The 12120-nt window shown below is 39.1% G+C and overlaps 2 protein-coding genes across 2 annotated transcripts; both read left to right on the top strand.

Annotated features, from left to right (window-relative positions):
- The first annotated feature begins 4415 nt into the window (after positions 1-4415).
- On the top strand, positions 4416-7844 carry LOC142899189 (C-signal-like). The gene is made up of 6 exons (XM_076042672.1): positions 4416-4683; positions 4954-5005; positions 5471-5658; positions 6360-6527; positions 6788-6898; positions 7138-7844. Exons 1-6 carry the CDS (start codon positions 4531-4533, stop codon positions 7249-7251), a joined length of 786 nt encoding a protein of 261 aa, XP_075898787.1. The 5' UTR covers positions 4416-4530; the 3' UTR covers positions 7252-7844.
- A 1003-nt stretch (positions 7845-8847) lies between these two features.
- On the top strand, positions 8848-11918 carry LOC142899188 (C-signal-like). The gene is made up of 6 exons (XM_076042671.1): positions 8848-9132; positions 9263-9314; positions 9700-9887; positions 10490-10666; positions 10918-11028; positions 11577-11918. The coding sequence occupies exons 1-6, from the start codon at positions 8980-8982 to the stop codon at positions 11688-11690; spliced, it is 795 nt and encodes a 264-aa protein (XP_075898786.1). The 5' UTR covers positions 8848-8979; the 3' UTR covers positions 11691-11918.
- Positions 11919-12120: the final 202 nt, after the last annotated feature.

Below are 12120 nucleotides of genomic sequence, written 5' to 3'. Positions count from 1 at the left end.
AAAACTTTCAAAGAGGAAAGAGTGCTTTGAAAAAGGGGCTTCAGGGAATGGGTGCGTTGGTGTGGGAATTCCCCAATACAACTTGCATCATTAAAAGAAGAAGCGGTCTAAACATTTTGTTGAAGTTGCAGTCAAGAGGAGGATAGACACCTGTACTCTGGTGCAGCACAACCGTGCGATAATATGTGGTTTAACACGAGGCCTGTGATCTTCTCTGAGACTTTCACAGTGTTAGGACACACAAGTAAGGAATTCCGTACTATCTCAGCAGAGAAAACATTTTATACAATCTTTGATTAGTGTCGAAGGGAGGGCAGTAGCCTTATCACCTGTTATACATTGTAAGACAAACACTTTTTTTCATTGTTGTGAAGAAGACCGCAGGGGACAGTTGAACATGTCAGGGATGAAACAAAAACATAGCTTTCGGTTTTTCATCCTTAAAAATAAATTGGTAATATTATTAATAAATTCAGAAGACAAAATGAATGTTTTTGAGCTACAGCTACTATTACTATACCACTGCAAATACCATTAATAATAGGAGGAAAAGAATGATAAGGAGAAAAGAATATTTATCTGTCTCCTGCAGTGCAAAGTGGGTATTGTCTGTCAGCAGTTATAAAGCGTGAGGGTGATTTCTTTTTCTGCTGAGACGTGTATCTTTTGCTGTGTTTTCTGTTCGGCTCTGGCAGACTGAATTTTCTTCAGGACATTAACCAGCGCTGAATATCAAATGATCTCCGGGGTTCCTACAATGGGACATGCACTTATCCATGTTAATGTAAACAATATTAAAATGGAGCAAACTCAATAAATGGATCGCTGAGTAGACAGAATGACCAAAAGGATAGTGCTGGGCGTGAAAAAAAAAAAAAAAAAAACTACACGTAATCACCTTCAGCTCATTGTGATAAACCAATGATGAAAATTGACGGCAGCCAGCTGTGCACAAGGAGGAAGAGAGAGGAGAGTATGAATGTTAGAGGGCAACGGCCATGATTTATTCAGAGATGAAAAGAACCCCAGTGTTTTATTTATGATTTCTTTAAATATAACTCATATGATTTAAATGAGTGATTGAAAATGGATGTGCTAACCTAGTTTCTTGTGTCTCCCCACAAATCTCAGTGCATGCACAGGCTGGATAAAGTCACGTGTGCGCGCATGTATCGCATGCCATGGCAAGGTAACCTGTTTTCTGCAGCTGGATTTCAGCTGCTAGGAAATTTAGAATGATAAAAAGGTAACATAAGTAGAATAAAAAAAATAAAAATAAAAAAAAGCCCTCACACCTATTTGATTTGATTTGATTATTAACAGACTCAAGGTCCAGTTCACAAGAATAAAAAGAAAAAGAAAACAAACATCAGATTAAAAAAACAAAACAAAACAAACATCATCCATAATAATAAGTACAGATTTATACGTTTTCCTAAATCTCATCTTTATCGATAGCAGCAGTTGTAGTTGTAATAGTAGTAGTAAGGTTAGTAGTGTTGCTATTATTGGTAATTGTTTTCCTGATTAACACCAATGCAGCTGAGGAAAAATGCAAAAATGCAACTATAATGACAATGATAATACACAGTGATGTTTTTTTTTTTTGTTGTTGTTGTTGTTGTTGCAAGTCGTAGTGGAAGCACTATAGTGGTAGTAGGAGTATTAAAATAGGACACTTTGTGAAATGGGATGTATGGTTCAATAATAGAATGCAGAGTTTTGGTAACACTTCCAAATGAGTTGATTGTGGTTGTTGTTACAACGATAAATTTGATAAAAGAATGACAACATAAGACATGTTGTTCATTAAGCTTACACACTGCATGGTGCTTTAAAAGGGGGATCTTCAGGGCATGTTCTGAAATATATTGTTCTGATTATATTCAGTGTCATGATTTCTTTTTGAGAGTTTGGAAACAAAAACTGTATATCGTGTCGCTTCCTAAATTATGTCCGATATCTTCATGATTGTATTGGACACTGAATTGAATACTTTTCCGACATAAGTTTCCTCTGTGTGAAAACGGGTCTGTAACTCAGGCAGGAAACCAGGGTCATTTGAGACACAGCACTTCTTCCAACTGTATTGGAAATGCAAAGCACAGGAGTAGCCGAAGAAATGAATACCCTTCACTTGGTTTGATTATCAATGATCTTTTGCTTCATCCTGTCCCAGTGGCCCCTTAATGTTTATGCCTTTCCACCAAGACGATATAGGATGTTTCAGGAAGAATGTATGAAAGAGGATCCCGAATGGAAATAGGGTAAGGGGAAGCACTATGACGTGATCGATATTGCAAGCGGTGACTTACAGCGATTGGTTTGCTGGAATCTATATCCTAGCTGTCATGGGGTTGGTCACACCCTGGACGACTCGCCAGTTCATCACAGGTCCACAAAGAAAGACAGACAACCATTCACACATCCAAACTCACACTCACACCTCCGCCCGATTTTGAGTTCCCTATTTGCCTCACGTGCATGTTTAAGGACTTTGGGAGGAAGCGGGAGGACCTGGAGAGAACCCACGCGGACTTAGGGAGAACAAGTTCCATTTGTCGGATATTTGTAGTCTCTCACGTGGTCGTCCAAAAAGTGCTTACATGAAAGCAGATGGTTAACACTGCAAGGAGTCAAAGACTCCATCATTAGAAATGTTTTGCCACCTAGTTAAGATAACCAACATACTTAATTTGACCTAATAATGAGAATGTACAGTGTGATTTTTTTTCAGCTCATGTTCGGTGGCTTCAGGGGGATTACCTCTGCTTACATGGTGCATTGAACGCACTGCAGGTTAAAACAACAACAGTCATTTTCACAGTAGAAAATAAAGGATTACCCACTTAAAATAGCATAATTGAAAACAACAATTTTAATAAGTATACAGTTTTCTGCTCTTCCTGTGGATCAAACTGCCAATTACTGCAAGCTGAACACTGATTGAGGAAATGACCCAGTATTGCACACACTCGCAAAGGCACTATCAGCTCGATACTTGCAGCTAACGTAATGTGTTTATAAATGGTGGCAGTGAAGCCAAATTCCAAATTAACCGACCCGAAGTAGACCAGGGAGATCTGCTGCTCCCACGCAAGAAAAGCTTTAGTGAAATCTGGAGAGAGGAGCTGCCAGAGGAACCATCTGCTGTGACTGTGTAAGCTCCATTGGCAGTGCTGTCACCCTTATCTCTGAAGTCATCTTGACTTCAATATTGGAAAACCAAAGCTCCTGTACAACAGTGACTCCGTAGCGAGTGACATCACCAAAGCCTACCTGAAATAACATTTGTCCAGTGAAATAAATCAATGCTATTGATGTGTATCATATTTGTTTGTACCTTAACATAGAACATTTGGTTTGTATTTTGTTAGATTTTTTTTTTTTTTTAAATAATATAAAAAATAAAAAATAATGGGCTATTATGTATATATGTTATGCTATTAGCATAATCTATACTATTTATTAATTTTTTTGCACAATAAAAAACAATAAATAAGTTAATATTATTCAAGCCAGTTTAAGGAAGCCGGGTATGGACAATCCAGCCCTATTTACGATTCGCGATTAGGGTGACAGGTCGTGTCTTCCAAAAAAAACACCAGCTAAGAGAAACGTGGACGAGGTCACCAGGTTTGGGTGCGCAGGCCACTGTAGTTAATCGGTAATGGCTGCAATCTGAAATGCAGCCACTTGATATCGCTGTTTCGTCTTTAAAATCTCACAACATTACACACTCAACCTTACATAGAAACTATGAAATCGTCTCGTAGTAAAAACGAAGATTACGCATCCCGTATTGAGTTGAAATTGTAATTGTACCGTAATTTCGTAGGAATCAAACATAACATATGTACATATGTAGACTTGTATATATTTTTTATATTTAGGTATATTAGACAGACTTGTATATGTTTTTTTTATATTTAGTTTTTTTTTTTTTTTAGGTAAATGTGCACATTTAACGAATACTTGCATACATATATATATATATATATATACTATGTAGACTTGTATATAGATCCTTATTTTTACTCCACCAAGTTTCACATTGTTTACTTGTTTACCCTTACTTCTTACTTTTTACTTATTCTGTAGCCTGTTTTTGTTTTTGTTTTGTTTTTTAACCTAAGTAGCAGGATAGAGAGAAAAAACGGAGTCAAATTCCTTGTTTGGCATGTACAAACTTGGTCAATAAAGCTGATTCTGATTCTGATAATAGGTACAATGTCAATGGAATCAATGAACGACAGGGCGCTTTATATGAACATTTACGGTAATGGCATTGCCAGCCTACGGTACACAATTTATGGTGTGTGCGTGTGGTTGTGTGTTAACCGACCAAAAACATTGAGCGCACACGTGTGCTTACACAGCCATTTCTATAGAATTAGCACAGCGCTGTGTTTGTTCTTGGTCAAAATCCAATCCCGCAAACTAACGCGATAGCTGACATACAATCCACGTTTTGTCCTGCTTCACTGACTGTTCCGAGGCACGCACACAGAACAGGTAGCAGCTGCAAACATGAGCGGTTTGGTACATTTCAAGAAGTGTGGCTCTGTGTTGGTGACAGGAGCCAGCCGAGGACTCGGACTGCAGATGGTCGAAACACTTGCGAGTGGAGATTTTTCACCCGGCAAGATTTTCGCCACAGCCAGAAAGCCGGCGGAGGCTGAGGTAAACACCGACGGATGTGCGCAGCTAACAAGTGAACCATTCGGCCTGCTTTTGCACGTAAAGTTATCTTCCGTCCGAAACAGTTTTCTTTTTCGTGTGTGTTCGTATTTAACTGACGGTTTGTGTTTATATTTATGTGCAATTCATATGGGGACTCGTTTCTTCGAACGCCTTGCTAGTAGAATTTAGCGTCGGCAGAGGGCGCCATTTCTCCCGTTATATAAAATATGAACTTGTAATACATTTCGGTGTCTTGTCTTTGACTCCTAGAAACTCCAGCAACTGGCCCAGAAGTATCCCAACATTCATTTAATCACTTTAGGTGAGCATGTTAAAAGTGGTGTGTGTGAACTTATAACACTGTTCCAGTTAACAATACAATAATTATACATTAAATATGTATTTTTCAGTGGAGTATAAATGCAAAGTCTTGACAATCATGGCACTCACACACTCATTTGGATGAATTGTTCTTAAATTTTCTACTTGAAAAATAAAAGTACAGTTTATCAGACAGAAAAAAAAATACTTGTCAGTCTTTGCCACTTGCCACTAAATTGTGGAAATTATGTAATTACTGTTTATAGCATTGTCATTTTTTTGACGGAAGACTGTTGTATTTATCAATATGTGTTCATTTTACTTCGCTGTGTAAGATACTGGACTCCTGCTATTTAATGTTAAGAGAAATGTTTTCTTTAATTTTGCTTTCCTTGTTTTGTATCATTATTCCTTCCTTCTTTGTTATCCCTCATTGGTAAACTGTATTTACATGTCTTAACATCAGATGTGGTGAACGAGGAGAGCATAAAGAAGGTTGTCAATGAGGTGGGAAAACTGGTGCAAGAAGAGGGTCTGAACTGCCTGATCAACAATGCTGCGATCCATTTGCCAGCTACCTTTCCCACTGTCCCGGCAGAGAACCTGATGGAAACCCTCCGCACCAACACAGTAGCTCCTCTGATGATCAGCCAGGTAATATTTGTTCTTCTCCGGAATGCAGATTTTGTATCAGTGTATCAGTGTGGGTCAGTTCTGATTACAAGTGATAGCTAAAACATCGAAGATGGGTTTCCTTAACTTAACCTGCAACCATTTAAGGTTCATATAAGTGTGCTACATGTTTAAAAGGAAGATAATCTTAACCCCAGTTTAATAAATAAATGTAAATTTATTTTTTGAAATCCTCATTCCTCCTTGTTTGTATAAAGTAAATAGCTGTTGAGTTGAAGGTCTGCCTTTTTTAGAGAGCTGAAGAATCAAGTCACGATCAGTTTCCATGAATGTACTCTTTGATATCAGGATGGATTTGATTTAGAATCTAGATGATGCCATTGTGTTTTTGATCCATTGATTTAAAGGCTCACTTTCAGTGTTTAAAAATGTAAAAATAACATTTGGCCGTATTGTTAATACCCATGGTGGACAAATAACACAGGCTAAAGGTTTGACTAAAGGTTTGACTAAAGTGTATTATTGATTAATAATTAACCGTTCATCAAAGAAATCACAAAACATGACATGAAAGCAGACTGGTGACAATTTATTGTTTCTTCTGGTTTTGGTTCTAATGTGTTTTCTCTTTTTTTGTGTGTGTGTGTGCGTGTGTGTGTGTGTGTGTGTGTGTGTGTGTGTGTGTGTGTGTGTGTGTGTGTGTGTGTGTGTGTGTCCGTCAGGCCTTCCTGCCACTGTTGCAGCGAGCTGCATCTCGAGGAGGTGCAGGTGGTCCAGGAGGCATGAGCATCCAGAGGGCAGCCATTATAAACATATCCTCAGTCCTGGGATCTATGCAGCAAAACTTTGGGCATGGAGACAAACACTTCAGATCCTATATGATTTCCAAGGTATTGTTTCTCTGGGGGAATGGGGGGGAGCAGAAAACTGTTGAGAATGTCTTTATTCTGATAGTGTCCTTGTCAGTATGTCATGCAAGTTGTTTACCCATATATCTTTAGTGGAGACCCAAACATCCATCAGACATGAGTCTGTACATTCAGTTATACATGACGAAGGGAATCTATGATGAAATGTGAAAGTTAGTTCTTTTACGCTCCACCCTGCTGTCACACGTTCCCTGTTGCCACTTTTTCACCTGCTTTCTCAGGCTGGGCTGAATATGTCGACTCGTTTCATGGCTGTGGACCTACAATCTGATGGGATTCTCTGTATGATGTTGCACCCTGGCTGGGTCCGCACTGACATGGGAGGGCCCATGGTATGGTATATGTTTATTGCAGTTAATAAGTTGTCACTTAAAAGCAAGAAAAAAACAGCACCTTTTACCAAAATAGCTCAGCTGCTGCACAGAGTTGTGTTAATATAAGCGGTTTGACTTGCTGTGACTGATAATCAGTTTGATTCTAATGGGAAGTTGTTTTTTTGTCATTACATTACAGAGACTGTTTTCTGAAATTTTTATTTTCTTATAATTTTTTTTTGCTTCTCATTGTCCAGGCCCCTTTGAGCTCAGAGGAGAGCGTTGTCGGTGTCTTGTCTGTGATTGGTGGATTGACTGAAAAGGATCATGGGTCTTTTTTGGACTATACAGGAGCGACGGTCCCTTGGTAACCTTGTGTGGGGAACCAAAAGTTGAAAAACGGAACAAAATAAAGGGGTGCGCAGGGTTCACAAGCAACAGAAGAAATGAAAAGTGTGCCTTTTACTGTCACAGCACTGACATTGCTGTGTTGCAGTGGATGCAAGCTATTTCTCAGGAATGCAACGTAAAGCAGTATTCTTCAGTTTTAGGGTCTTTTACACACTTTGTAGCTATTTTACAGGCCAATAATTTTAATAATTTGACGTTTTTTAAAAAAAAAATCCTCTTTGATATCGTTGTCAAGCAATGTACAAAAGGTTGACTTTGAAATGTTGAGGATGAAAATGTAAAATTTTAAGAAAAGAAATGTTGGGTGGAGGATTGGGTGAGTGGGTGGGCTTGACTGTAAATCAGTGGTACGGATGCATGTCACATTTGTTTGTACCACAACTTTGAACACTTGATTTGTGTTTTCTACAACATGCCTGAATAATTAAGCATAATAATATACTGAATAATATAAGTAGTTTAAAAATGAGGCGGGCGCGCAAACATCTGGGTTCCACTGTCATATCTGGTCATATCCCCTGAAAAAATTAAATCATCTTGGATTTAAAACGAAGGTTGTGTGCCCCTTATTGAGGTGAAATTGTGCCGTTTCTCCGTAAGAATAAAAAAATAATCGGTCAAATGTCATTGGAATGAGTGAACGACAGGGAGCTTTATATGAACATTTACGGTAATGTCACTGCCAGCCCATTCAGATCTTAATATCATGCAAGTCTATGGGGTGAAAAGTCAACTTTGTCCTAGAGACATGGGACCACTTGCAGGTTCATTGGGATCCCTCAAGACACAGCCACATCAAATTTGGGGCTTCTAGAAAAATGTTCTTCCTCCAAGGTGGGGCGTGACAGAGAAAGTTTGAGAACCACTGTCTTACACAGTCTTTGGTGGGTATATGTGGTGGTTGACTGTGGTCAAGCCAACCAACAGTTCGACAAAAGCGGTCGAGCCAGCAGACACTCGCTTTTTACCGGCTCCTTGTACCAGGTATTACGGTAATCACAGAGCACAATGGGGCATGCAATGCGGGGAATTTATCCAAAATATTAATCTGAAATCCAGTCCAGTGCAACCACAAAGTGCCAATTTTTGGATGAACTTTATTTTGAAATGTTACATGAGAATTTTCTGAAATTGGGTGTGGAGCATCCTGGGGTGGTGCACTGCCAGCTGCGGTGGAATCATTGAGGGACAAAAAGAAATATTTCAGAAATATTAATCAACATTCCGGTGCACACACGCCTCTCTCTGCTATTGTGCGAAGCAGTTACCAAGTAGAGCAAGTAGAAATCGAGTGTATGCCGGCTCGACCGCTTTTGCCGAACTGATGGTTGGCTTGACCGCAGTTGTGGTTGTGTGTTCTCCGTTTTTCACTTTTTTTTTTCTCTCATGCAATGACAGTTTATGGAATGAATGGGATCATTCTAATTCCGGCGGGTTAAAAAATAATAATAAACAGAGCCTGGGAATTGTGGGAGTGACGAATTCAATAGGGGCTGGGACCGAACATGTAACTTTAGCACACGCCTCGGTACACACAAACTGCCTTTATAATAGGATTAGTATAAACGTTTAAAAAAAAAAAAAAAAAAAAACATTAACCCGATAGCTCACATTAAAGAGGTGGGGGAGACTCGTTCTTGCGCTGACCTCTCCAAGTCACGTACACAGAACAGGTAGCAGCTGCGAACATGAGCGGTTTGGTACATTTCAAGAAGTGTGGCTCTGTGTTGGTGACAGGAGCCAGCCGAGGACTCGGACTGCAGATGGTCGAAACACTGGCGAGTGGAGATTTTTCACCCGGCAAGATTTTCGCCACAGCCAGAAAGCCGGCGGCGGCTGAGGTAAACACCGACGAATGGGAGCAGCTGAGAAGTGAACCATTCGGCTTGCAAAGTTGTCTTCCGTCCCAAACTTTTTCTTTGTTGTTTCGCAAAAGAACATATTTTAGTGTCCTGTCTTTATGACTCCTAGAAACTCCAGCAATTGGCCCAGAGGTATCCCAACATTCACATTATCACTTTAGGTGAGTATGTTAACAGTTGTGTATGTGAACCTATAATGCTGCTCCAGTATTCAGTAGTCAATTAGAATACTAATACGGAAAGAAAGAATGTTTTTGGTGGAGGATAAATACAAAGTCTTCATAAGGTCATATGTGTGCAAGTCTTTTTTAAATATATATATATGTGTGTGTGTGTGTGTGTGTGTGTGTGTGTGTGTGTGTGTGTGTGTGTGTGTGTGTGTGTGTGTGTGTGTGGCCAAAGTACAGCTTGTCAGCCACAGAAAAATATGACTTATTATTTGCCACTAGAGACTGTAAATTGCGTAAATTACTTCTTCACCTTTGTATTCTTCCTCCTTTGAATTCATTTTTTTTGAATCACTGTATTTACATATCTTCACATCAGATGTGGTGAGCGAGGGGAGCATAAAGAAGGCTGTAGATGAGGTGGGAAAACTGGCGCAAGAAGAGGGTCTGAACTGCCTGATCAACAATGCTGCGATCAATGTGCCAGCTGAGCTGCCCACTGTCACGGCAGAGAAGCTAATGGAAAACTTCCACACTAACACAGTAGCTCCTCTAATGATCAGCCAGGTAATGTTTGGGTCTCTGTTTTTCTCCTGAACGCCCTTTTCAGCATTCATTGTGGGTCAGTTCTGAGTACAGAACTGAAGAAGTTCGGTCTTCAAATCATACCTTTTAGAGTTCACACAATTGTGCAACTTGTTTAAAAGGAAGATAGTGTTTACTCCAGTTTAATAAATAACTTCAAATTAAAGTTTAAACCGTGTTTTTTTGAAATCCACCTTCCTAAAGTAAATACTTGTGTTGAATGTCTGCTTTTTTTTGAGAGCTAAAAAAAAATCTTGCGGCGATCAGTTTGCATGAATGTACTTTTTGGTATCAGGATGGGTTTGATTTACAATCGATCATGCCATCGTGTTATTGAGCCATTGATTTAAAGGCTCATTTAATGTCATTTATTCTCAACACGTCACTGCCCTTTGGCCGTATTGTTAATACCCATGGTGGACAAATAACACAGTAGAAAGGTTTGACTACTTATTATTGATTAATAATTAGCCATTAATCAAAGAAATCACAAAAAAATGATCATTGATTTTGCAGACCGATGGCCTTTTATCATTTCCTGTGGCTCTAATGTGACTCTCTCTCTCTTTCTTTGTGTCCATCAGGCCTTCCTGCCACTGTTGCAGCGAGCTGCATCTCGAGGAGGTGCAGGTGGTCCAGGAGGCATGAGCATCCAGAGGGCAGCCATTATAAACATATCCTCAATGGTGGGATCTATGGAGCTAAACTGGGGGGATGTAGGCAAACTCTCCGCACCCTATTACCCCTATAGGATTTCCAAGGTATTATTTCAATGGTGGGGTGTGGGTCAATCTCAGTCAGTGTCTTTATTCTGATAGTGTCCTTGTCAGTATGTGATGTGCGTAGCTTACCATTAAATCTTTAGTGGAGACCCAAACATACATCCGACATGAGTCTGTACATTCAGTTCTATGATGAAGGGAATCTATGATGAAATGTGAAAGTTAGATCTGTTACGCTCCACTCTGCTCTCACATGTTGCCTGTTGCCACTTTTCTACCTGCTTTATCAGGCTGGGCTGAATATGTTGACTCGCGGCATGGCCGTGGACCTACAGTCTGATGGGATTCTCTGTATGGTTTTGCACCCTGGCTGGGTTCGCACTGACATGGGAGGGCCTGAGGTATGGGAAATGTTTATTGCAGTTAATGAATTGTCACTTAAAAGCAAGAAAAAAAACCACATCTTTTGCCAAAATAGTTCAACTGCTATGAAGGCATAAAGCAAAAAAAATGTGCCTGATTTATGCTTTTTATTTTGGTGAAAGCTTCACATACTGCCCTTAAATACTTTAATGAAAATGCATACTTGCATTACAATAAAAGTTATTTGGTTTTACTACCCTTAGAACAGTTCTAGTACATATAAGAATATATTGTACAAAGAACAAGGGTCTTACTCATAGCTGCCATCTTGCACTACCATTTTTTCTTTAAGGAAGCCCACTTGGCAGTGTCCTAAATACGAAACACTCTGTCAAGTGTGCTAAAATTTTATACATACTACCTTTAGTATAAGCAGTTTGACTTGTCGGGGTTAATAATCAGTTTGATTCTAGTGTGTTAGTGGTCATTTAAGTCTTTTTTTTTTTTGTTAAATACCAGAGACTATAATAGAGGCTATTTTCTGATTTTTGTTTTTATTTTTATTTGTTTGCTTGTCATTGTCCAGGGCCAATTGACCTCAGAGGAGAGCAGTGATGGTGTCTTGTCTGTGATTGGCGGATTGACTGAAAAGGATCATGGGTCTTTTTTGGACTGGACGGGACAGACAGTCCCTTGGTAACCTTGTGTGTGACACCAAAGTTAAAAGAAAAGTGTGCCTTTTACAGTCACAGGACTGGCATTGCTGTGTTGCAGTGGAAACAAGCTATTTCTCAAAATCACAACTTCAATCAATATTATACTATTGTAATAAATTATTTTTGATGTTTTTGCTTATCAAAATAATTAGGTTGGAATGCTTCTACAAGAAAAATATTTCTACAGTTTTAAGGTCTTTACACACAGTGTACCTATTTTTCATGTTCACTGTCACAGTTTAGAGATAGTGATATCTATAAGACAGCTTTGCTGTCATTGTGTCATTACAAGAAAATGTATTTGGAGGAATTCACTCCAAAAAGGAGCAATAATATATTATTTTATTTTTTTTCTTTAACAGTAATAAAAGTGTGGGTCCAATAAAAGCAATTAACCAATAACAATCCAGAGGC

This window comes from Nelusetta ayraudi, unplaced genomic scaffold (assembly GCF_046127955.1).
Source record: "Nelusetta ayraudi isolate G7.1 ecotype Tasmania unplaced genomic scaffold, CSIRO-AGI_Nayr_v1 ptg000071l, whole genome shotgun sequence".
NCBI classification, from domain to species: domain Eukaryota; kingdom Metazoa; phylum Chordata; class Actinopteri; order Tetraodontiformes; family Monacanthidae; genus Nelusetta; species Nelusetta ayraudi.
Note: the sequence above shows the minus strand (reverse complement) of the source record. Positions and strands in the feature narration are given on the sequence as shown.

Bases quoted from the DNA above. Each gene is read 5' to 3' on its own strand.
- LOC142899189 (XM_076042672.1), top strand. From the start codon at position 4,531: ATGAGCGGTTTGGTACATTTCAAGAAGTGTGGCTCTGTGTTGGTGACA. The intron at 4,684-4,953 runs GTAAACACCGAC...TTTGACTCCTAG, and splicing joins GAAAGCCGGCGGAGGCTGAG to AAACTCCAGCAACTGGCCCA. The intron at 5,006-5,470 runs GTGAGCATGTTA...TCTTAACATCAG, and splicing joins CATTCATTTAATCACTTTAG to ATGTGGTGAACGAGGAGAGC.
- LOC142899188 (XM_076042671.1), top strand. From the start codon at position 8,980: ATGAGCGGTTTGGTACATTTCAAGAAGTGTGGCTCTGTGTTGGTGACA. The intron at 9,133-9,262 runs GTAAACACCGAC...TATGACTCCTAG, and splicing joins GAAAGCCGGCGGCGGCTGAG to AAACTCCAGCAATTGGCCCA. The intron at 10,667-10,917 runs GTATTATTTCAA...CTGCTTTATCAG, and splicing joins ACCCCTATAGGATTTCCAAG to GCTGGGCTGAATATGTTGAC.